Source organism: Rhopalosiphum maidis, chromosome 3, assembly GCF_003676215.2.
Source record: "Rhopalosiphum maidis isolate BTI-1 chromosome 3, ASM367621v3, whole genome shotgun sequence".
Lineage (NCBI taxonomy): Eukaryota > Metazoa > Arthropoda > Insecta > Hemiptera > Aphididae > Rhopalosiphum > Rhopalosiphum maidis.
The window spans coordinates 51,045,183-51,069,211 of NC_040879.1; the positions used below are offsets into that span (position 1 = coordinate 51,045,183).

The 24,029-nt window shown below is 27.2% G+C and overlaps 2 protein-coding genes across 2 annotated transcripts; one reads left to right on the forward strand and one right to left on the reverse strand.

The window, feature by feature from the left end:
* Nucleotides 1–1,333: 1,333 nt before the first annotated feature.
* LOC113557424 (methyl farnesoate epoxidase-like) lies at nt 1,334–8,121 on the reverse strand. The gene is made up of 8 exons (XM_026962931.1): nt 8,040–8,121; nt 2,890–3,141; nt 2,678–2,829; nt 2,332–2,592; nt 1,992–2,275; nt 1,812–1,929; nt 1,590–1,731; nt 1,334–1,512 (listed from the first exon to the last, which is right to left on the reverse strand). Exons 1-8 carry the CDS (start codon nt 8,119–8,121, stop codon nt 1,334–1,336), a joined length of 1,470 nt encoding a protein of 489 aa, XP_026818732.1.
* A 7,153-nt stretch (nt 8,122–15,274) lies between these two features.
* On the forward strand, nt 15,275–17,163 carry LOC113557691 (inhibitor of growth protein 4-like). The gene is made up of 6 exons (XM_026963253.1): nt 15,275–15,485; nt 15,542–15,777; nt 15,842–15,950; nt 16,018–16,071; nt 16,149–16,363; nt 16,941–17,163. Exons 1-6 carry the CDS (start codon nt 15,449–15,451, stop codon nt 17,040–17,042), a joined length of 753 nt encoding a protein of 250 aa, XP_026819054.1. The 5' UTR covers nt 15,275–15,448; the 3' UTR covers nt 17,043–17,163.
* The last annotated feature ends 6,866 nt before the right edge of the window (nt 17,164–24,029 follow it).

Consider the following 24,029-nt stretch of genomic DNA (forward strand, 5'->3'; position numbering starts at 1 on the left):
TAATAATAATAAATAATATAATACATAATATTTATACAGTCAAAACATTATTTGAATAATAATTAAAATCATTTAGTGAAACACAGGAAAACATATAAATATTTAAATAATTTACAAGTTGCATTAATCTATTTATGGTGGCTTTTGACCATATTCTGAACGTTGGAGTGGCACATAAAAAGAATATAACTGCCTAGTTCTACGATTTAGTGTATATGTATAGTCGACTATATGAAGTATACGTATATACAAATCTTATTAAAATAATTGAAAATAAAATATATTTTTTTAAACTTTCGGTCGCTTTTCTAATATACTTTTCAATCATATTGACTATAACTAGTATTATAGATTTATATATATCATTATGTTATCTCAAAACTCATATATACATACGGGGATAATTAATTTAATGTAAGAAATTCGTTATTTTTAGAGTCTGCATGATCATTGATTATGCATACAAAATAACCGACTCACATAGGTTCGTGTTGAAATCAAATATTTAATATACGCGGACAAATGTTGATAAATAAAGATTTTGAGGAATGTCTAATTGAATTACCTGCTGATTGTTATGGACTTAGTTTAGACAGATACTGTGAATGCATACAAATATAATCAGTAAACAATAGCCATTAACCGTCATAACTTAAAAGTTTCAAAGAAATTCAAGGACACGATAAGTTTTGCCAAAACCCGCTATATAGGTAAGCTTTTTGTTAAATTGTGGTCCATAGCACCACAGCAGTAATAAACGTGTTAGGTGTGCTGGCATGGACATTGAGGTGATTCTAGTCAGTTAAAAATACAATCGTTTTTAGAATCTCTGAAGTGACAAGATTGTGAGACTTTGGATAACTGGTTTTTTTTGTTATAAAATACTAATAATTAAGTCATAAATATATTATGTTGTCTGTACCACTTAAAATCAAAAAAATTGCCATTTATTATTATTTTATTTGTTTTTAAACAGAAATGCATTATTACAGTTTCGTACCCAGGATTTGTTTTCGGGGGGAGGCTTAAACCCAAAATCCCCCTCTCGATACGGTACTGTATTATTATACAACAATAGACCTCTGTTATAATGTATACATGAGAAATGACTAAAACATTTAATGTTTTAGTTAAAATTCCCTTTATAATTAATTTGTACTATTAATGCTAATAATAATAATAAAAAAAAGAATACATAGGTAATATGTTATTATAAGTTATAACTATAAATTGCATGTATTAAGTATTGGAAATTTATTTTTTAAGATAATATTTATGAACACATAATGAATGTTGTAAATTTTAATTCTTAAAATTAATTTTATTCTCTTCATCAACGTCTAGGTATAAAAATAGCAGAAAACGGAGATGGGGAAATAGTGACGCCATCTTGATGTTTATCTGGTAATAAGACTCCGTGTGGAATTCGTATCTCAAATTTTTGAATTAATTTGGCAATGAACATGAACATATTAGTTTTAGCCAGTACCTCACCGAGGCACCTTCGTCTACCTATAAAGTTTGAAAATTCAAATCCACCTGTTAAATAATTGACTTATTATTAATAAAATATATGATATTATACTAACCAACACCGAATGGTATAAGCCAACTGTCATTTACTATTTGTCCGGTACTGTCTAAAAATCTTTCCGGTCGAAATACTTCGGGATCACCCCAATGGTTCTTATCCATATGAACGCTCCATATACTCGCCAATACTAATGTATCCTGGCAAATGGTTTTACAATAATTATTTATAATATATATTTCTATACTATACGTAGAATATACTAAATTTGGTATCATACTTTTGGTATTATGTATTCTTGTAGGCTGGTTTTCCGAATAGTTCTATGAGCTATTGCCAACGGTGCCACGTTACTATGCCTCTGAACTTCCATTAATACAGCTTCAAGATAACACAACCTGTGTATATAATTATCAATATATGTTTAAACGTGATTAGAATAATTACTTATGCTTTGTACTTTTTTTTATCGGCAAGATGAATTTCTCGATCTCCAATTACCGCATCCATTTCTGCGTGTACTTTATCTTGTACATCTTGGTGTTTGAGTAAAAGTAATATTACAAATGACAACATACTGCTTGTAGTTTCCGATCCAGCTAAAAATAGATCCAATAATATAACAAGAAGCTGTTGTTCTGAAAACGAACCCGGAGTTTTTTTATTCTTCTCAATTTTCATTAAAAATGCATGTATAAAATCTTCCTGATCGTTTTCCCCGTATTTATGTTCATCTATTGATTCCTGTAGGATATAAACCGATAAATAAAATAAAAAATGTTTGATCAATTTAAAATTACCTTTAAAAACGTATAAAATTCGACTAAAATTTGTTTGATGTGTTTGAATCCAGAAGAGTTAGGTGCCAAAAACCGAAGGAATGGCATCTGATTTAATATTCCACCTGACATATCTAACATTCTGAAACTGACATGTACTAATTCCATAAGTCTTGCAAGTCTAGAATCGTTTAATGCAAATCTGCGACCAGCCAACATCGCCCAAAGACCATTTAAAATTGATACGTCGAATAAACCGTGAACTTCAATTGGTTTACCATTCTAAAAATAAATTAATACAATAATTAAATTCATTATTTTTAATTTGTAAAAAATGTATTGATATAATGATATTTGATATACATACTTCACATTTTTTTGTTATATCTATCATGAGATCATTAACTTCTTCGATTATGATTTTTTCCATCAAATCGCCACCAAATCCCATTTTTCGTAAATGTTGCATGCAGAATTTTCTCTGTTCAGTCCACGTCGGTCCATCCACAAATACTATGCCTATTTTTTTATTTTTGAATTAATGTTAAATATTTAAATATGGTTTTTTAGCAAACTTACCTAATCTCTTATTAAAAGCTCGGTATCTGAAAAAAAATCCATCCGGACGGCCATCAAAGTCGTCTTTGGATAATACTTGTCGTACTGCATCATATCCAGAAACGACCACAGCTTCTATTCGACCAAGTTTAACAGAAAACACTTGACCGTAAGTTTTGGCCAAGTGATCCCAAACCAAGTGATAGAATCCTAATTTATTCCTGAGCTTTTGAACTTCTAAATAGCTACCAAGCAATGGAATTCTTGTTGGTCCTGTATAAATATGTTTTAGTTCATCCATTTAATAATAATAATTTTATTGTTTGTCATTTTGTATTAATGATATTATATTTAGTTGTAACTTATAGATCAATACAATTTATTAATTACAATTTGATATTATTTGATAAATAATTGTAAAATTGGTATCGGGTCATCATAAAAAAATTTACAACTTACACACACACACAAAGTGTATCTATATACATATATTTTTTATTGAAATATTTAAATTTAATTTACATTCAACATATACATAAATGATATTATTTAAAAATATATGCATTATGTATTATATACCTAGTACCTATAGCATATACTCGGGAATTACTATTAATAATTCAATATCATATTTCATATGTAGGTAATGTATATACGTTAATTTAACCAGTAAACAGTAATCATCAGTTATCGGAAAATATAATAATTTATACATATTTTTTTCTTTATATCTGATTTATCTGAATATCTAAAAGAATTTCAACTTTAAACTTAGGTTATGATTTTTGAGCAGAATCAACTATGAAATTGAATCTTAGCAATGCTAAGTTTTTAAATTGTGGTAGTTTTGTACCAAGGACGCGAATTCTTATTCCAAAGTTAAGTAATTCTTATGCTCTTTTTACAGTAATTTCTATCAGAATATTTTTTGTCTGTAAACGTGCTAAAAAAACATTTTTAACGTTAAAACTATCAATATTTTAATTTTAGGAAGATTTTTAATCCAATTTGGCCACTTATTTATATTTACTTGAACACTTTCTTCACAAACTTTTTAGTTAATAATATTTTGTATTTTTTTTAAATTTGTAAACCTACCTATTACTGTTAACTTTAAAATTAGTATTTTCTTATTATTGGTTTGCATATCAATTTACTTGTCCCACTTACTAGTATGTTTTTAATCTCGTCATTGTATAGACCATTTTAATGAACGATAATAATCTTATATCGGTTTATGGGCAGACGATAGTAACACGTAAATACATAATTGAGTTTTTGATTATATAATTTGACGTTATCTTTTTGTCACAATAGACAATACCTAGTTAATATTATTGTATTATGAATATTCCGATCTACATAATATTTATAACTTTTTTACGACACGGTGTATATATAATAAAATAACTTTTCACAATATAAAAAAATAATAAATATTATAGCATTTTTTAGTTCGTTACATTCGTTGTTTCGGCTACAATTGTTTTAAAAGAACAAGTTTTTCTCATTAGTTTTATTTTTTTGATATTCCTTGAACACGAGACTGTGATTTATATACTAATGTACATTTAACGGATTTGCAACTTAACGAATAGACGATTGTTAGAAATAGTTAACAAGAAATTTTTATTCGAATAACTACATCATTTAAATAATAAAGCATTAGTTGCTATAGTGAATTTATTACGGAACTGTGGAATGAAAGGGGTTAAAAAATATAATAGGTACATACTACATACTATATTATTGTGTTTTGTATACCTAATATATATATATAGTATGATATAATAAGAAAATAAGTTTTATTTTCAATTATTAGTATGATGTATTATTATTTAAACTAATTCATATTTAAATGTAAATACTAGTTAAAAAGACTTCAATATTGTCACTATGTAAAAATAAATCTGAATAGTGCATCTATTCATAATTTACCTATTATTTACACGTTCGGCGTGCGTCATAATCAGAACGCAATGCGTACATAGGTACGATAACCGCGCGTATCAATTCATCCAAAACTATTTTTATGTAGTATGTTATACTTATAAAATGATATCTCATTTATAATATTTTAAAATCATTTAAAAATAAATAAATGTTTTGACTAAATATAGATACTTAAAAAGTGTTAGCAAACGTCAGCATTTCTAAAGAATACCAAACACAAAGTCACAAAACAGTAATATTTTGAATAAGTCCTTAAAAAAATTAATTTTTTAAAGCATAAAACATGTTATTTATAGAAAATATACGACAATATGAAATATTAAAAATATTATTAGGAACTTATTCAGTCATTTACCAAAATATGCACGATACATCATATATGTTATTTTAAATATAAAATCATAAATAAAAATCTATCAGATATTATTGTAAAATCAATATGTTCATTGCTCTGCTCAGAATTTAAAATATCTAATTAATAATTACACATATTAAATTAGAACATTGATAGTTCTAATATACATTCAATTTAAATCAGATTTGAATTGCTTATTTTCAGCAGATTATGGTTCATAGTTATTAGTAGGTATTTTGTTTCTTTAATATTGCAAATCAACGATGAACCATTGTTAATTCAAAATATTCGTTGATTTGAAAATAAAACATATTTTTTTAAAACAATAATCACATAATAAATAAAAGTATAAAAGTATATATATTTATAAGGTCTTTGTTAATATTTACTGGATTTGGTTTTTCAAAGTTTTATTTTGTATAATAGAAAATTATATGAAATATTTTTGTTGAAATTTAAATGTACTAATTTTACAATCATTGGTTTCACAACTGAAAATATGCTGTAGTATGCACTTTAAAGATATATTCTATAAAATAATAAAATTTTATTATATTTCGAATTTAGTTATTTTATAAGAGAATAAATGCCATTAAAAGTAATATTCTACCATACCAAACACTACATTTTTGTTTGACACAAAAGTATGTAAAATGTGAAAATTGCATTTTTATATATAATATGTGATTGACTAATTTAATCCGTATCCCTAAAATCTGTTAAAGCCAAAACAATTATTAATAATAACGTAACTTCGTGATGCACGCATGTGCATTAGGTAGGTACTTTCGAAATTCGTACGACACTCGACGTTTTGTTGGTAGACGATACCTATGCACTGTCCAACATTGCAACGACAAAGGATAACGATATAAAATTTCATTTTTATTTTATAAATACCTTTATTGTGATATTTATTAACTTCTGGGTGACTGGGTCAACGATATTTTTCCATTTTAGTTAAAAAATAATTTATTATTCATTTACGAACTGCTGCAAGTACAGTATAAAAATACCCGGGAACTCACTCTGTCGCATGGATGTGTTAAATATGACTTTAACGATAAATCAATGTCAGTATTTGATGTAAAACGATTTCGTGGGAAAAATTCTTAAGTAAATAATATAACACCTTATTGAATATTTCTGTATCTCATTATTTAAAGAATTCAAAGAGAAAGTTTATAGTACCTACCTATCCATTACTATTACAGTACTATTATTCAATTTGGTTTTGAATGAGTAGCGCCCACACGATTAACGGTACTTTGGTGCCTATAAACCATGTTTAACATAGAAACCTATGTTGTAATATGCAACGGATATAAGAAATGATTACGATTAGAAAGTTAGGCCTCTTTAGACACTGCATCCAGTTATCCTTGAATAACATGTCTACATACTACGTATTAATGCACTTACTAATTTTCAGGGACACTACGAGGTTACCTTTTGTCGAATTAATTTCAATCCAATTAACATATTTTAAAATATCACATTGTTTATGTATGTTATTTATTATATTTGTGGAATATCAAGAATAATTATATTTGATATCAATAAGTAATTTACTTTGTAAATTAATCAAAATTGAAATTGTAAACAATGCGTAGTTTAATATAATATACGTGTAACAAGTACCTAACTATATTAAAATATCATACTTGATAGTTGAAAATTATTTACATATTTAATCATTAATTGATACGACTATAAGCCGAACGCCCAAATAGCTCTGCTGCACATGTCGTATACTGCTGAGGCACTGGTCACCGATGAGCGCAAAATTGCAAAATGGTGGCTAACGGATAGATCACTACCTACCTACCAATTTCGGACCAGTAGTTTCACAGTTGAATAATACCAAACGGCCATCGTTGATCGTTCGCAACAAACCACCCGTGGACTAGCGGCAAATCGATTTGGTAAAAAAAAGATCGCACCAACCGCGTGTATCGATTGATTCCCCATGGCGCATAACTGCCTGTTATAATATTTATACAGATTTATCTGTCTATATAATACACGAATATTTTCGTTTCTTATTTGGTCGTGTGCTAAAACTGAAATCGAATTATATAAAAGTTGTATCAACATATTACTTGAGACTTGGTGAGGGTTTGTAGGATATATAGGGTGGCTACAGTTGATCCTACCGACATTGACAAAAAATGATTGAGAATATTTCAACTGGAGCATAACGGAAATGATAGATAAATAGATCGATTATAACAGACAATGGTATAATACTATATTACAGTTTATAGCTATAACTGTCATTAGTCGGGTAATATTTAAACGACAAATATGCAAGTTCGCAGATTTTGACCAATTGGCGCACATATTAATTAAGGATTCCGTATGAGTATTAGAATAAAAGCCAGTAAGCCACAGGTATTAGTAACAGTTATTATACATAAAAAGCTGCAAACTGAATGTCGAAGGGCTATAAAATCGAAAAATATTTTACATATTTTGACGATACGATTCGTGGAAGGCTTAAATAATAAATCGAACCAGTTATTTTTTGGTGGCTTATTCGTTATTAATAGGTAATATTAAAAATGTAATATTTATTTTTTCTCGTAATTGATTCCGCGTAAGCTACAGATACCTCAAACGTCGGGTAATACAGCTAGTTATTATACACAAATGTAAATTTAAAAAATAAAATGATTATAACGTATAATAAAATCTGAATAATAACTTAAAACTATGCCTACGTAATCTATTGTATTGTGTATGTACAATTAATATATTAAATGTTATGATAAATTAAATAATAGTCTTGCATAACGGATATTTACCCGGTGTAATAATATCTAAAATACAAATAATAATAAATTAAATAATATAGTCTTACCTATAGGATATTTATGCGGTTGAATAATATCTAAAATACAAATAATAATAAAAACTGAAATAACTGCAGCTACGAGAATCATCTTATAACGGTTACTGATATATTGAATATTATAAGGCGTTGCTCACGTAAGCATAGGTACCTGGTGTTTTCCGCAGCGTGTTTATACACCGAAACTAGAAAGAATGAATCGAAGGAGAGTTTTTGACTGACCTCTAGTTAATGTTTATGAAAAAATACTGCACTACTTGGAAGGGGTATTCCGTTTATTCCCTTTTATCTACGATTCTCTCTCTATTTAGTCGACGATCTTATCCGAAACCATTCACAAATAAATAGAAATACTTTTTGTTAATCACAGTACAGAAATATTTACATAGCATAACAAACTACATTTATATAAATCCATTTATTACATATCAATTATATTATTTACGAGTACCTAATAACTATTGTATGGTTTATTTAAAAAATGAAACTATTTTTATTTTAAACCAAAAACATTGATCCATATGAAAGCATAAACTATCACATTCAGTGAATGAAGTGTATTGTTAAACAACAGTATTATTTAAACATAATAATAGTATTTCAGCCTTTGTAGGTACCTACAGTGTTTACAGTAACAAAATATCTTGTACAAAGTTACGAAAATACGTAGGTAGGAAAACAATGTAGAATATTCTAAATATAAAAATATAAGAATATCTTTACTTTAATATTCCAAGTCCATACACAAATAAAATATTTACGAAATTATTATTGTTATCAAAAGGAAGTGCTAATGCAAAACACTATTTGAATATTAATTTTATACTTTGCATCTTATATACCTAAGTCTTTTTTGATAGTTACCTATGTATTTATTTTACAATAATAAGTGTTTTAATTAATTTTTGTACCAGGAAAAACAAAAACCAAGAGTACCAAATAATTATTTTCATACTAATATTACAATTTTAATAAATGTTCTTGTCCCTTCTATTTTAAAAAGTACTGACAATTTCCAATATTGAATTTCAAAAAGTATCAACTATATTTATAATTTACCTAATAGTTACTACTAAAAATCTCCCTCGAAGTTTATGATCATTGATCGCAATATACTTTCTATCAGAAAAAGTTTTTCGAACGCAAAATTAACGAAACAAAACACAATACAAATCATTGTAAAATTTATACAGTCCAACTTGGTTATCACGAACTTCCTTAACTCGAAATCGTCGATACCTCGAACTTTTAATCCGGTCCCTAGAATTTCCTATTTAAACAATTTAAAAAAAATCTTGTTTAACTCGAATATTTTCGTGGTTAACTCGAAGTTTGGGTTTTATTATTATTATAAAATTGTGATATTTCCCTCATTTATCTATATAAAAAATAAGGTCATTACTCATTAGTCAGACGAAACAGTCTTATTTTACAGGTGTACCCCAGACAAAACACTATCTTTTAAAGGTGAACGGTGAAGTGGTGGTAAACAAAGTAAAGAACGCAGGAGCAAACATGGACGGGTCAGAAAAATTGCCATTGTTGATGATAGGAAAATCATCAAATCCTAGCTGCTTTAAAAATGTAATGTTAATTACTTTATTTATAGTAAATACATAGTAATAGAAAAAAAATTAATTTGGATAATTCGAACTTTTTTCCCGGTCCCTTCAACTTCGAGTTAACCAAGTTCGACTGTATATTCGTAGTATTTCGTTTGGAATTTAAAATACAAACATTCGTTAAAATTTTAATATTATTATTAAAGTAACTTAATAATTAATGTTACCATCAAATTAGATCGTCTTTACGCAGAATTGTTTTGATTGTGTACAATAATTTTTCATTGAATTAAAATTTAATATATTCATTATTCTGTGGTCTCCTAAAAAGCGAATTCAGTATTTGTGTTTTGATACGGAATATATTCATAAATTGTTTTCGATTGGACAGATAAGCCCTACCTAACCCAAGCCTTAAACTACGACAGTAAAAGCTCTCAATTTGTAAGGATTTTTATTAGTTATAACATAGTATAGTAGTTATAACTATTAAATATTTTACTAAAATCAGTGTAAATTGTGTCAACCTGGTTCTTATTCGCAAAGATAACAAACACACAATCTGTAGAGGAAGACACAAGATTATACGTAGTAACACCAGTAACTGAACGATGAGGGTGAAACCTTGTGTGGGGGGTGATAAAATATAGCAATACAAGGGGGTGTTTTGGGTGTTCAAACACCCCCCCCCTCCCCCCGAAATACTTTATTGGTGTGTTTCAAGTATATAATTGACATTAAATATGAAAAATACAGAATTAAAATGTTTGAGAATAAAGTCTGATAACATTTTGTAATGAACACTGAGTAATGCAATACCTCTAAAATTTTCGCACAGTTGTCAATAACTTTTTATTTTTAAATATAAACGGACGTAAGTTACGAAGTTAAGAAATATTATTAATATTATTTTATTACAATAGTTTTCAAAGCATTCTTTGGAAGTCTTTTACTAATTTACACCATTGAGATTTAATTTCTTCACTATAAAAACCTCCTCTAATATAAGTAGTTTTTTTTTTTATTGATCCATTTTCAGTCTATTTTTATTCTTCTAGTATGAAAATTCCAATTTTATATTTCTCCATCTCGTTTACCAAAGATCCAAATCCACTAGGTTTAAATTAAGTCTGTATCTCTAAGTGCCACACCGTAATGCTGAGTTCCAATTATCTTGTATTAAGTTCAGTAGTCCATTATTCTGAGGCATCATATTTATGTCCTATTTTTTACAAGATGAGGTTATTAGCACTATGCTTAAACTCCCCCACCCCAACCGGGATGATACGGCTACCGACAACCAATTGAAGTCAAAGGAGAGCTATTTCAGTGCACTGAATGATAGGGACATCATTTTCCCAACGCCAAAACCATAATTAGTATCTATTATTATTAATTTTATTGTAAAGCAGATTCAGCAAAATTAACTGACCTAGCTCCTAAGGAACCTACTTATAAAACTATGTAGGGTTTAATGTACTTCTAGTTTGATGTCTGTCAAAACAATTAGGTATACTGTTTTATTTTAATTATTAATGAATAAAAAGGTACATGTGTACCTATGTATTATTTTATTATTTATCATACATTTTATTTTTACATTACATGAGTATTTAATTACCTACACAACGAGGTTTATTTATAAAGAGTTTAAATTTAGAACAATTATCGATTAATTTTAAACATTAGAATCATTTAAAATCAAAATCATTAAAATCTGTTATCATTAAATAAATAGCAACATGTAAATGTAAAATGATAATAAAATATTGTCTAGCTATATCTAAGTAAACGGCATTCAAATTTCCGAATTTTAATGTGATACGTTTATGGATTGAAGGAAGGAGCAAAACGTTGATCTTTTTGTCGGGCGCAACTCCTTTCACCCGAAAATGACCTTTCTCTTTTCGCCTAAAAATAATTGCATTCTTTCCATAACAATGAAATAACAATTAATGACAAATAATTTGCATTAAATAATAAGTATTTTTACACACACACAATACATTTTTAGAAAATAATAGAAGCCGCCTCTTTGTGGTGCTTTCTGGGTTATGCTAAATGGCTTTACTAAACTAATTTTGAGACGGTGTTTCCAAAATGTTAAATGTGAAACCACGGTCGAAAAGAATGTAATTATTTTTTGTTGAAAAGAGGACATGGGCGAATAGAGGAAAGTCATTTTTGGGCGAAAGGAGTACCGCCCATTTTTTCCACCAAGGCTGATCATCCTTTCCCATTCACAATAATCAAATCATGTAAATACGCATTCCTAAGGGTACGATCGTTTGACAATGAAATTATCTTACACCAATCTGGGTCTACACTGCCATTGGACGCTGTGGCCAAACAATGCCTCATAGTCACCCTAACAGTTTACACAAGCGGATAAAAAAACAAACGCGAATTTTTCTATTTCACGTTCTCCAGTCGTCCAAGCAGGATATTTATTCAAACAGGTAATTATTGTGTAACCACTTTTAAATTGCAGGGCGTAAATTCAATTGAGTATCCTATATCTACGAGTATGTTAATATTTAAATTGTTATTATTATGATTATTATTTTTATAATTAATAAGATACTGAATCTAAAAGTGTTTAAAACATTTTTGAAGATTTTATTTACATTTGACAATAATCAAAAAAAAAATTATTTCTGAAATCCGTTGTTGCCACAGTAAATTTTAAAAAAATACCCTTTATTTGTAAGTTTATTTAGTTTAAAGATGATGAGATAGAGAAATGTTGACTTTCGTACTTTGTATCCCATTGTCACTACAACAATAATATTGGTTAAGATTGTTTGAAAGAATGAATCTAGCAACAAGTTACAACAAGCAAAACGCCAAGATACTATTGTTTTAAAGAGCCATATATTTTATGTGTATATGTTCGATTTAGTGATTTATCGAACAGCAATTATAGTTTTGAAATCAATTAACTGTTTTGAAAAAAAAAATACAGTTTTTATAGTTTTCAACGGTTTAAGTTTTTATGATTCTTTTTTTCAAACAATAAAATCAATTTTTAATTTCAAATTCTGAAACATATAAATCGAAATTAAGACAAATAGTTATAAGTAATTTTAAATATAGCTAAGCGAGTTAGACGTACTACCACCCCTTCCTTATTCATTTTTTTTTCAAGAATTTATTGGAATTTATATTAATTGCGAACATGAGAACAGTGATGTACAGCATGTATACCAACATTAATTATTTATACATTTATATGTTAACATAACATTATACCTTAATTTAGCTAACACTTGAGAATTTGTATTTCACCACCTCTCCACCAACTACCCACAAACACAATTTTTAACATTGAACACTGGTATATAATACAAAGCTGAAAAATAACTTACTTATTATAATATTTATTATAAATCGGGATTTTTTCTTTGTGGGTACTTAGGTGTGCCAATCCAGTCGAATACCTCAAATATGATTTCAAACGTTAAAAAGCTCCGTTCTACGCTGGCAACTGTAACGGGACCGATAACATAGTGTCAATTTTTAAATATCGGTATAGGTACTTTAGTGAACAGTAACTCATTACAACAACGTATTTTTATTTTATTGCATCTAAAAGTGCAAGGGGGCTAATCTTCTGCGGTTATCTATCTTTGTTTCTATAATAGAACTTGTTTATTTACAATATTGTCACACGAGCTTGTAATAGTTTGAATGTAATTGATTGATTTATTAAATTTATTATAATAATATACTAGCTAATAAGTAATAAATTTGAAAAACCTACTTGTCGTAATTTCGGTTGTTACTAAGTTTAATGGTTCAAGGCGATTAATCGCACAACATAAAATACGTGACAGCGATAATCCTGACGGCGATAGAGGTAGAAGATTGTAATAATAGTTATACCGTTCGTCCGCATCAATATCTACAATATTTTCGTAGAAATACTCAATGTTTGTACAGCACTTTTTAAGAGGCCTCAACACCCACATGTGTCGTCTGATTGTCTCCATCTTACAAGTACGTATCATAACAAATTTACGCTCAGCAGATCAAGTTTAGCTCCGTTTGTTTAAAAATTGGAGTGAATCCGACCTATTATGAAACTTGATGGTAAGAAGATTATCTATATTTGTGTGTTGGTTTTTAACAATTATTAAGTTTTTAAGTGAGGTATGGCGGTATGGGCATTTTTAATTTACGCTATGTTATAAACGCATAATTTGTTAAAAAATTGAACTACTGTAAAAAACCAACATACAAACATAGATAATTTTCTTACCATCAAGTTTCATAATAGGTAGGATTCACTCCAATTTTTAAACTGACAAAGCTAAACGTGATCTGCTAAGCGTAAATTCGTAAATTTGTCGCGTACTTGTAAGATAGAGACAACACGTGCGGGTGTGAAGCCCTCTTAATACAGATGACTACATTAAAATGAATGAGAAAAACCTACATCGCCTTGTCCAATCTGCCACAATCTCGTTTTACGATGATATAAAAGTAGAAAATTGTATATTGGAATTTCGGACGTGCTCAAAATTTGAAAACGAAGAAATTGCAATACTTGTCGACGAATCTTTTCTTATTTCGTAAATTTTCATAACGAATTTATTATAGGAGAAGATGTGTTGTGCTGTTGTAACTTTTATAGTTTTATGTTTACAATAATAACTGATAATTTTCGTTTTTTAATAAAAACACGAAAGCGTAAACGTATTTTGCATAGCATTAAAAAGTTAACACGTATTTTAAAACTACTAGTTCATTAGCGGTTGAACTCAAAAAAATACTTTGAACTTTGGATCTCGCAACGGTCAAAATCGAAAACTACAGGTATGAAAAACAAACTCATTTTAATTTACATTTTATTTTTTCTATAATGTGGGTACGACAAAACTATGACATTATATGAATGAATATTTAAAGTATTATAATATTCGAAGAATCCTCATGAAGTACCTATGTTTTGTTTTGATTATTGGGTGTCGTAAATATGAGAAATCAAATTTTGTCGCGAAAAATGCGATAATACATTACACACGTTTATGTTCATTCTCACATTCTCACTCGACACTGACAAAGTCAAAATGTACATATAATAATATGTGAAACACGCCCTAACTACCAATGCATAAAACATGGTATGCTTCAGCCCCATTAAAATATAAGATATATAGGATACATAGATACCTCGACAATTCACAATCGTCAAAAGCAGTTGTTACGGTCTGTGGAGAGGGGGTGGCGGGGGTTTTCGAGTTTGCGGCAATGATCGCGCTTGCGTGATGTGTTGGGCGGCACGGCGCGCCCAGTGTCGTATATATATCACATATTGTGTAGATCAATAACATCGAAATAACGGAGAACCCCTAGTTTTACTTGATTCCGCCGCCGATCCGATGTGATTGGTAAAATGGCAACGGTTTATAGTAGTAATTTTATTGGTTATTGTCTAGCTAAAAATTCTGTCGTACAAAAAATTTAATTTGATCGCGTCTGGGAGGATAGCGTACAAGTAATTAACGATTTGAATGCAATTTTTTCATTATAACTCTTTAAAATTGTTTTGACTCATACAGTGCCACCAACCGTCGAGTGTCAAGCCTGATAAATATATAGGTATACTATATAGTACTGATCTTTGTAATATACGCCCTAGTCGGCCATACCAAAATCTCGTATTGTCGTATTGACGTATTCTCGACATTCTCGTGCACACCATAATATCGACAACAGCAATTTGTGCGTTTAATTTCGTACTCGACAAGTTGATCGGACAGAAAACATTCAATATCTCTGTTTGTTCTTATTGCAAGTGTCTTTTATTCATTTTTATATCCTCCAAACACTATAAATCATACAATTTCAATAATGGCTTCACCGTTAGACATGGACAAGTTTCTAGCCAGTAAGTACACTTTTGGTTTTACATTTCAACGAAATAATAACAAAATCACATTTTAGATTTGAGCAACCTTCCTACCCAGATACAGCAAAATCTCAGTCTGTTGCAAAGCATCGATTTAAAATCGCAAGACCTGATACGCAACATAACAAAAGAGACCGACGATTACCTTATGAACAAAAAATATTTGACCGACAAAAATAATAAATCTTTAAACAGCATCAAAAGTCAGTTTGTGAAAGCAAAAGAGTATGGTGACGATAAAGTTCAGTTGTCTCTACAGACATACACGGTGGTATGTGGATTTTGAGCTGCTTGTGTAACTTAAGAATATCAGTCAACTCGATTGTAAATTTCAGGTGGATGAACAAATAAAAAATATGGATGCATATTTTATGTGGTACGAAGCCAACATCCAAGCTAAAGCCATTAACGCCGCCAAAACAATTGAGCAAGATTCACAAAAACGTAAGTGATCTGCAGAATATATTTTAATGATAGTGCTAAGAAATTTCCTCATGTGCGTTTCTTTTAGAAAAACCTAATAAGACCGAGAACAATGACATTAAAAAGAAACAATTAGATAAAGGTTTGTGTACGACGTAATTTGTATGTTGTTTAAGTAGATTTATTGTAATATAAATTAAAATCACCAACATTTTTTAGGAGGAAAAAAAACAAGTGCTGCATCTCAAAAAGCACAGTCGGATGTCAATGTTCCTAAAAATTTCCCTAAAAGCGGAGTGGTCGGTGCACTGGTTGGCAAAGGGGTTGTACGTCCGGCTGCAGTAATCGACATGCCTGTTGATCCGAATGAACCAAAGTTTTGTCTGTGTAACCAAGTCTCATTTGGGGAAATGATAGGGTGTGATAACCCAGATGTAAGTATAGTAATTTTTATTAATTATTATTCATGATGACAGGTATCTGAGTTATCTATTCTATTGATCTGAAATATACATACCTATATAAGATTTGTTTTTTATTTTGTCTGTATCTAATACACCCAAAAGCTAATGTTTGCATTTCCTACACATGGTATTGATTTGTGAAAGTATTACGACATTTCTATTTTTGTTTTTATGAACGATGATAAAATATTTATGAAATACTTCAAAATTCTTAAACATTTAATACAAAATCCCACTTAATTTCATGGGTTGTTCATTTAGCTATATAAAAATATTAAATACACATTTATATATTATATTTATTTTTTAATGTACATGAAGTTTACACTTTTATCTAATTTGTCATGAACATTTACAATAATATTAATATTAGTAAATATATTTAATATTAATAAAGTTAATTTTAAATAGTTAACATTAGTAAATATATTTGATTTTTTAACCATTAAAAGTTTATGTATGTTCTACTTTAATTATAAATATTGTTTCATTGTTCCGTATTTCTAAAATATAATTTTTTTTAATTATCTGGTTTTTTTCATTTTAGTGTACCATCGAATGGTTCCATTTTGTTTGCGTCAAATTGACTACTAAGCCCAAAGGAAAATGGTTCTGTCCAAAATGCAAACAGCCAGAAGAAAAACAGTAATACATCCTATACTCTCCTCGATTTTTATTATAATAATATTTTAAACTTTCTTTCAATTTTTATCGCTTAATAGACGTCAAATGCTTTTACTATCTAAATAATATTATAAAATACTATTTAATCTTCATTGTACGTAGTTTTAGTTTTAATCATTATATTCATTTTTTTTTATTAATTTAATACTAAATAGTTTCATATGCTCTGTAGATGTTACTTATAAATTGTAGTAGAACATTTTAATAAAATAAAAATATACTTGTAGCTATATTTGTCTTCTGAATATATTTATATTATACATTTTTCGATTTTAATACTATTTTAATTTTTTGATACATTAATTGATTGTTATATTGGTGACATTGAATTACATAAAAAAATTAAGATTAAAACTAAATATTCTACATTCTACTTCACCTCTATTCTCAATTTATATTTTTTTTATCCAAAACTGAAAATACAATATATAGTCATTAATTAAATTAATTATTTTTGATTTTAATTCAATGTTTTTTAGTAAATGAGAGCAGCAATAATCAATAGTAGACAATAGTCTATCTCCAAATGGTTTTATTAGAATCATAAAATATACATACTTAAAAAATAATATAATAGTAATAACTATAACTGATATTCTTAAGTTACACGAACAACTCAAAACAATATAGCTCCATGCATGTCTGTAGAGACAACTGAACTTTATCGTCACCATACTCTTTTGCTTCGATAAACTGGCGTATGCGGTTAAAAGTTTTCTTTTTTTTGTCTGTCAAATATCTTTTTTTAATAATATATTGTGTGTCTCTTTGGAAATGTGTATCAGGTTTTGTGATTTCGAATCAATGTTTTGCATCAATGTTAAATACTGCAGAACATTTATTTACTTTTTTATGAATCTCCCTCTATATTTTTTGAGACATTGAGAATGTTCCACATTAATGTTGGCATATATGTTTATCTACTTAAAGGTATAGTGGAGTAGAGCAATATTCTTGAGTTACATGAACAACTCAAAATCAACACACCAATGCATACGTTTGTATAGTCAATTTAACTTTCTATTGTCACCAGAACCTACTTGAAGGCGGTTTAAGCTGTGCAATGGCACAGGGCCCCGCGGTCCGCAGCCTGTTGCAAAATTAAATTTTTAGACAAAAATTAAATCAACTTTTGCATGTAAATAATAAATGGTTGATTACTAAATTGTATTGTGTTCATACCTATCACTAAATAAAATGTTAACTAATACAATTTTTTAATTTATTTTTAATTTATTAATGCTTGCGCTACAATTACAATAATTATTATTGAAACATAAAAATTGAAACTAGGACAAGTAGTTATCATTATTTTGACTAAAGGTAAGTGAACTTGTAATTTATTAAACACTAGCATGATATTAAATTATAACCTAGATAACATAATATAAATTGGTTTTAAAAATAATCTGAATTTGAACAAAGACGTAGTTTCCTTCACGCGTCATTAATATATTAGCAATGAAACAAAGAAATCCACAGTATACCTATATTTAACGAAATTAAATAATATATTTAATTATATTTTAACATTTATATGCTGACATAACATTACACCTTTATGTAGCTAACACTTGAAAATATTTTTATTTTACCACCCCTTTCTTTTACACTCACTTAAACAATTTTACCTATGGTCATAATATTATTTTCTAAATTCACTTAATGTTTGAGTTGGAAATAAACATTGTCTATTAGTCATTACCAATTCAAATAAACGATCTGAATCTGAACCGTCTGCACAAACGTTGTTCATTACCACTCTGAGAAAATGATCCGAATCTGCACCATTCTTCATCTTTCATTAATTGTTCTCGTCGTTTGAAATTAAGTTTTTTTTTGTGAAACTTGATTAAATAAAATTGAATTCCTGATTGCAAAAACTGCTAGATTGGAACGTGCAATATGAAAAAAACTAAAAACATATAATTAAATAAAACAACTTTAAGTTAAAGAAGCAATAAGGAATTCCAAGATACGAAAAATGAAATTATTAAAAGTTTACAGAAGTTGATTCAGATTTGGCTAACTACTTCCAGTAATTTTTCTTTATTTATTTCCATTTAGTACAATAATAATAAATACGCCCATAATGAATCTATCAATTGTGATCAATATTTTTAAATTTTATTTTTTTAAATAATTTACTAATGATTTTACTGATGAATATTTACTTACTTCAATAACAGTAATTATCTATTGTAGGTTTATATAGAGTATTTATTATTGGGACATAACAATCATAACTAAAACAAGTAAATGGTAGAAATGGTGCTACATTTTTTGAAATAATATAAACACCTGATGTCTAAACCCTACACACTCGTATATCAATTCGGACAGCGGTATCTATTTATCGAATAAATTATATTTTTATATAATCTGTATACCTATATCCTACCTATGCTTTTTTCGATTGTTGGTATAATAAACAAAATCTTAATTTGTGGTAATCGCTAGTAGTCTAATCTATAATTGTGGTCTAGGGCTTACCTTGTTTTAAATATTAACATTTTGTATTTCTTAAGTGATTATTAGTTGAAGTATAATACTATGTGATAAAGTAATAAGTACAAACAATAAAATAAATGATATGTATATGTGTTTGGATTGAACGTTTAAATCAGTGTTGAGGTTTGAGCTAAATTTTTACACCATCTTTTCGTTGAAAATACAATCATTTTAAAGTTCCTATACGGCTTTCTCCTTTTGAAATACTGGCATCATTGATTTAAACACTATAAATAATAAAGTAATGAAAGATATTGTCTCTAAAATAACGTAAAATATGAGTAGAAAGAGATTTAGTTACAAGTTACTTACAATAGTTATGTAAAAAATATTACACCTATATTTCAATAGTACTACTACTATCTATGTATATTGATAAATAATTATTTGATTTATTTATAATGTTATTATTTGTAATTTTGGTAAATACAAAGTGTAGAACTTCTAATAACTGTTGTAGGCATTGATCGTTTAAACAAAATCTTTTAAAATGTATAATAATATCCATTAATATAATTTGAAAATATTTTGAATTCCCTTTATAGAAAGTACAGAAAAAAAATTATTTTACAATAATTTGTCGAATAAATTTAAATTATACATACAGGTCATACAGGTACACACAATTTAGTAATAATTATAATTTGTATAAAAATCATTATCTGTTTAAGTATAATATAAAATTATAAATTAATTTTTATTAAAATAATAAAAAAAATAAGTTCTACCTTTTAAGACACTGTGAAGTAGATTATGTATTGTAATGGCTAATTTAACCATTATAATATATAACTCGTATTTATATTTTATGCCAGTGGACGTTAATACTGCTATATTACATCAATAAAAACTATAATATTTTGAGCTGTTTCAAATATTTAGAAGCATATTTCAATGAGTGTTTTGGAAGTAGATAGGATTTCAGTTTTAGATTTTAGTTGATTTTGAAACAAGCATGATACAGTTTAATCAAAATTTTCGTTTTGCAACTATGCAAAATATGAGTAATGATAAACGTGTGTTCAAAACATCAGAACACATTCTCCATTAACACCAGACTTAAAACAATAGAAACATTTAAAAGTAGCACTAATAATATATTAACTTGGATATATCAATTTAATAGTAATAACTACATAATATTTAGCAACAACATCAACCATTTACAAAAGAATGTCAATATTTTGCATATTACTAAGTAATAAAATTTAATATTAAAATTGGGCTTACATATATGTAAATGAGTACTTAGTGATATAGTAATAATATTCATATTATAATATAATTAATATAGGTATAATTATTTTCTTTTTTAAATTATTATAACTAAATACATAAGATTTATCATCTAAGTTTTAATGATTGATGTTGCTGCCCTGCATTTAATTTAACTACATAAGAAGTATTAGAATTACAATATATTAGCATTTACAATATTTTTTATCATTTTAATCATTTTTAATCATTTTTACATATTATTTAATAATGATAGGTTACAGTGTTTTTTCAGGAAGGTAGTTAGGCAGACTTGATTATTTTATGCTTCTTTGAAATTAATTAGATTATCTAAAAAAATACAGTAAACACCTATAACTGATGTTATTCTATATCTAAATATTAAAATCCAATATAGTATTTAACAGTATTTTTTTTAGTTTTCATTATTCTCAATTTTTCTAAATACAATTGTAGTACATGTTTATTCTTCAAATCATCAGGAAATAATATCCTTAGTACTTAGTACATGCATGAAATTATCTTAGAATATCAATAAGCAGAATTTTAGTATGCAACAAATATTCTAGATTAATTGGAGCCAATATTTGTGTAGTTAGTAGTTAGATGCAACTTGATTTTAAAACAAGTTAATTATTAAATTTGCTGAATAGTATCACTTTTTATTAAAATAAAAATATTTCATTTCAACGTTACAATATCAATAAGGAGAATATAATTTAATGAAACAAATGATGTCACAATTGCAGTCTTAGGTACCTACAATGACTTAGTCATTAAACATTTGCTTTATTCAAATTAGTTACTGTACACTTCAATAAAATTTTTGAATATTTAAAGTTAATAAAACAAATATTTAATATCAAAATAATTTTGATTATATGATTCAAAAAGGTTTTCACATAGGCCTTTTTTCCTAATTTAAGTATACCATGCTGAAATTTGCTATCACGTGCAATTTATGTATATTATATATACATACATGTGTATAGAATGAAGGAGACATAAAGATACAAACAGAAACCAAACCAGGTTTGATTTTTTAAAATTATTATCAAAATACGAGTTTGTAAAATATTACTAAGATTCTCTCATATCTAGTTTAAAATTTTAATTTTAATTGAAAATTTAAAATGTAATATAAGTTTGTAACAATACATGTCTTACAACCAATATTATAAATAAAAATTAAAAACTTAAATAAGATGAATTTAAATGTTTTTTTTTTCTAATTGTTAACAATATATTAAATATTTGTTTTTTTAAACAATAATATTTTAGTATTCATTTTTTTTTTAAATTGTAAATAGTAGAAACAATGCTTACTGATTATATAATATTCTAATCAATAATATTAGGTAATCATTATTTGTTTTATTGTTGTGTTCAAAATGTTTTAAAGTATAATTTAACTATACTAAATTAATATCTAGTTACAATAACGTAGCCAAGATTTTTTTTCGGGGAGGGCTGATCAATTTTTGTAAAGTACAATCTAAGATTTTTGTAGCGATTCTCATAGACTTATAGTCTAATAAATTAACAATTTTTAAATTTTCTTGATATTTCAGGGGGGCTACACCCCTCTCAGTCCTACTCTTGGATACGCCACTGTCTAGTTATAATTATTAATAGGTAATTAATTATAAACTCATATTTTGATTACTTATAATTACTAACTAGCTTTGTATAATGTATCATGTATCCAGTATCCATTTAAAACAGTAAAACTATGACAAGGTGATTTAGTGATACAGCCAATTTTTCAATCAATGTAATCAAAACACAACGTTTTTACCATTTTAATGATAAAATAATTTTATCAAATGCTGGATGCTAAATGAATATTTATTTTTATGCTTTTATGCTTATCATTTAGTATATTATATTCTATCAATTTTTGCTATATGTTGTTTTTCATAATATCATACTTCATATTTGTAATTGACAAATAAAATATATTAAATAACTTAATACCTGAAAAAAATATTTATAATTTTCAATTTTCAAGGGTATTTTTTACCATATTTTATACTGTTAAGTTTTTGTTTTATAAATTTGTCTTTGGAATCCAAAAAGAAGCATTAAAAAAGTTATCATTATAAGCAATTTATTAATATAAATATATTTTTTTTTTAATAAAAAAAATGTAGAACTTGGTTAAATCATAAATAAATAATTTTTATATTCAATTTTCCAAAAAAGTAAAATAAAGTATTAAAAATCAAATACTGTATGTCCATAAGTACAAATATAAGTACATGTAAACTATTATTTTTATTAACTTATTTCCATTTAAAAATGTGTTGTTTTTCTTTTATCTGTTTGCATTTTGGACAGGAAAATTTTGCTTTGGACTTATTAATCAATTCAACACATACATAGAGGAACCATTCAATAGATTACTCAAATGACAAAAGCTGGCAATTAAAAAAAATGTATTTTTAAAAATACAAAACAATGAAACAATATTTATAATTACGTATACTTAAATTTACCTTCTGAAAGAAACTTAATAATATATTTAATTATGTTTAATTTTTAAATTTTATGTTGTCATACCATTATACCTTTATTTAGTTAAAATTTGAGAATTTTTTTATTTTACCACCACCTAACTCAATTTTACCTATTGGCATTGGGTATTAATTATTTTCCAAATCGACTTAATGTTTGAGTTGAAAATAAACATTGTCTATTAGTCATTACCAATTCAAATAAACGATCTGAATCTGAACCGTCTGCACGTTTCATCAACAACTAAAATTGAGCCCTTTTTGTCAAATTTGATCAAAATAAATAAGATTTCTGATCTCAAAACTTGCGCCATCGCAATGTGACTAAAAACTAACTGCAAAAAACTAAGCACAGATAATTAAATTAAATAACTAAGTTAGAAACGCAAGAAGGTCTAAAATACGAAAAATTAAATTATCATAAAGTTGACAGATAATATTGCAAAATCTATCAATTGTGATCATCATAATTATTATTTTAATGCTAGTGGCAGTGGCATAATTATAAATGTTTTATGGGAGGGGGTATGAATATTTTTTAACCATAGACCCTCACCCCCTTTGACCTTACTACTAATTTGTTTTTCGACATAATGCATTTTAAAAATATATGATATTATTAATATTAAACAATTAAACAAACCATTGTCTTTATTACACAAATATTATATTATATTATTATTATAACA

Coding starts and splice junctions, on each gene's coding strand:
- LOC113557424 (XM_026962931.1), bottom strand. CDS start 8,121: ATGATTCTCGTAGCTGCAGTTATTTCAGTTTTTATTATTATTTGTATT. Junction 2,276..2,331: donor AATTTTATACGTTTTTAAAG/GTAATTTTAAAT, acceptor TATATCCTACAG/GAATCAATAGATGAACATAA. Junction 1,513..1,589: donor GCTTATACCATTCGGTGTTG/GTTAGTATAATA, acceptor CAAACTTTATAG/GTAGACGAAGGTGCCTCGGT.
- LOC113557691 (XM_026963253.1), top strand. CDS start 15,449: ATGGCTTCACCGTTAGACATGGACAAGTTTCTAGCCA. Junction 15,778..15,841: donor CTCTACAGACATACACGGTG/GTATGTGGATTT, acceptor TGTAAATTTCAG/GTGGATGAACAAATAAAAAA. Junction 16,364..16,940: donor TAGGGTGTGATAACCCAGAT/GTAAGTATAGTA, acceptor TTTTCATTTTAG/TGTACCATCGAATGGTTCCA.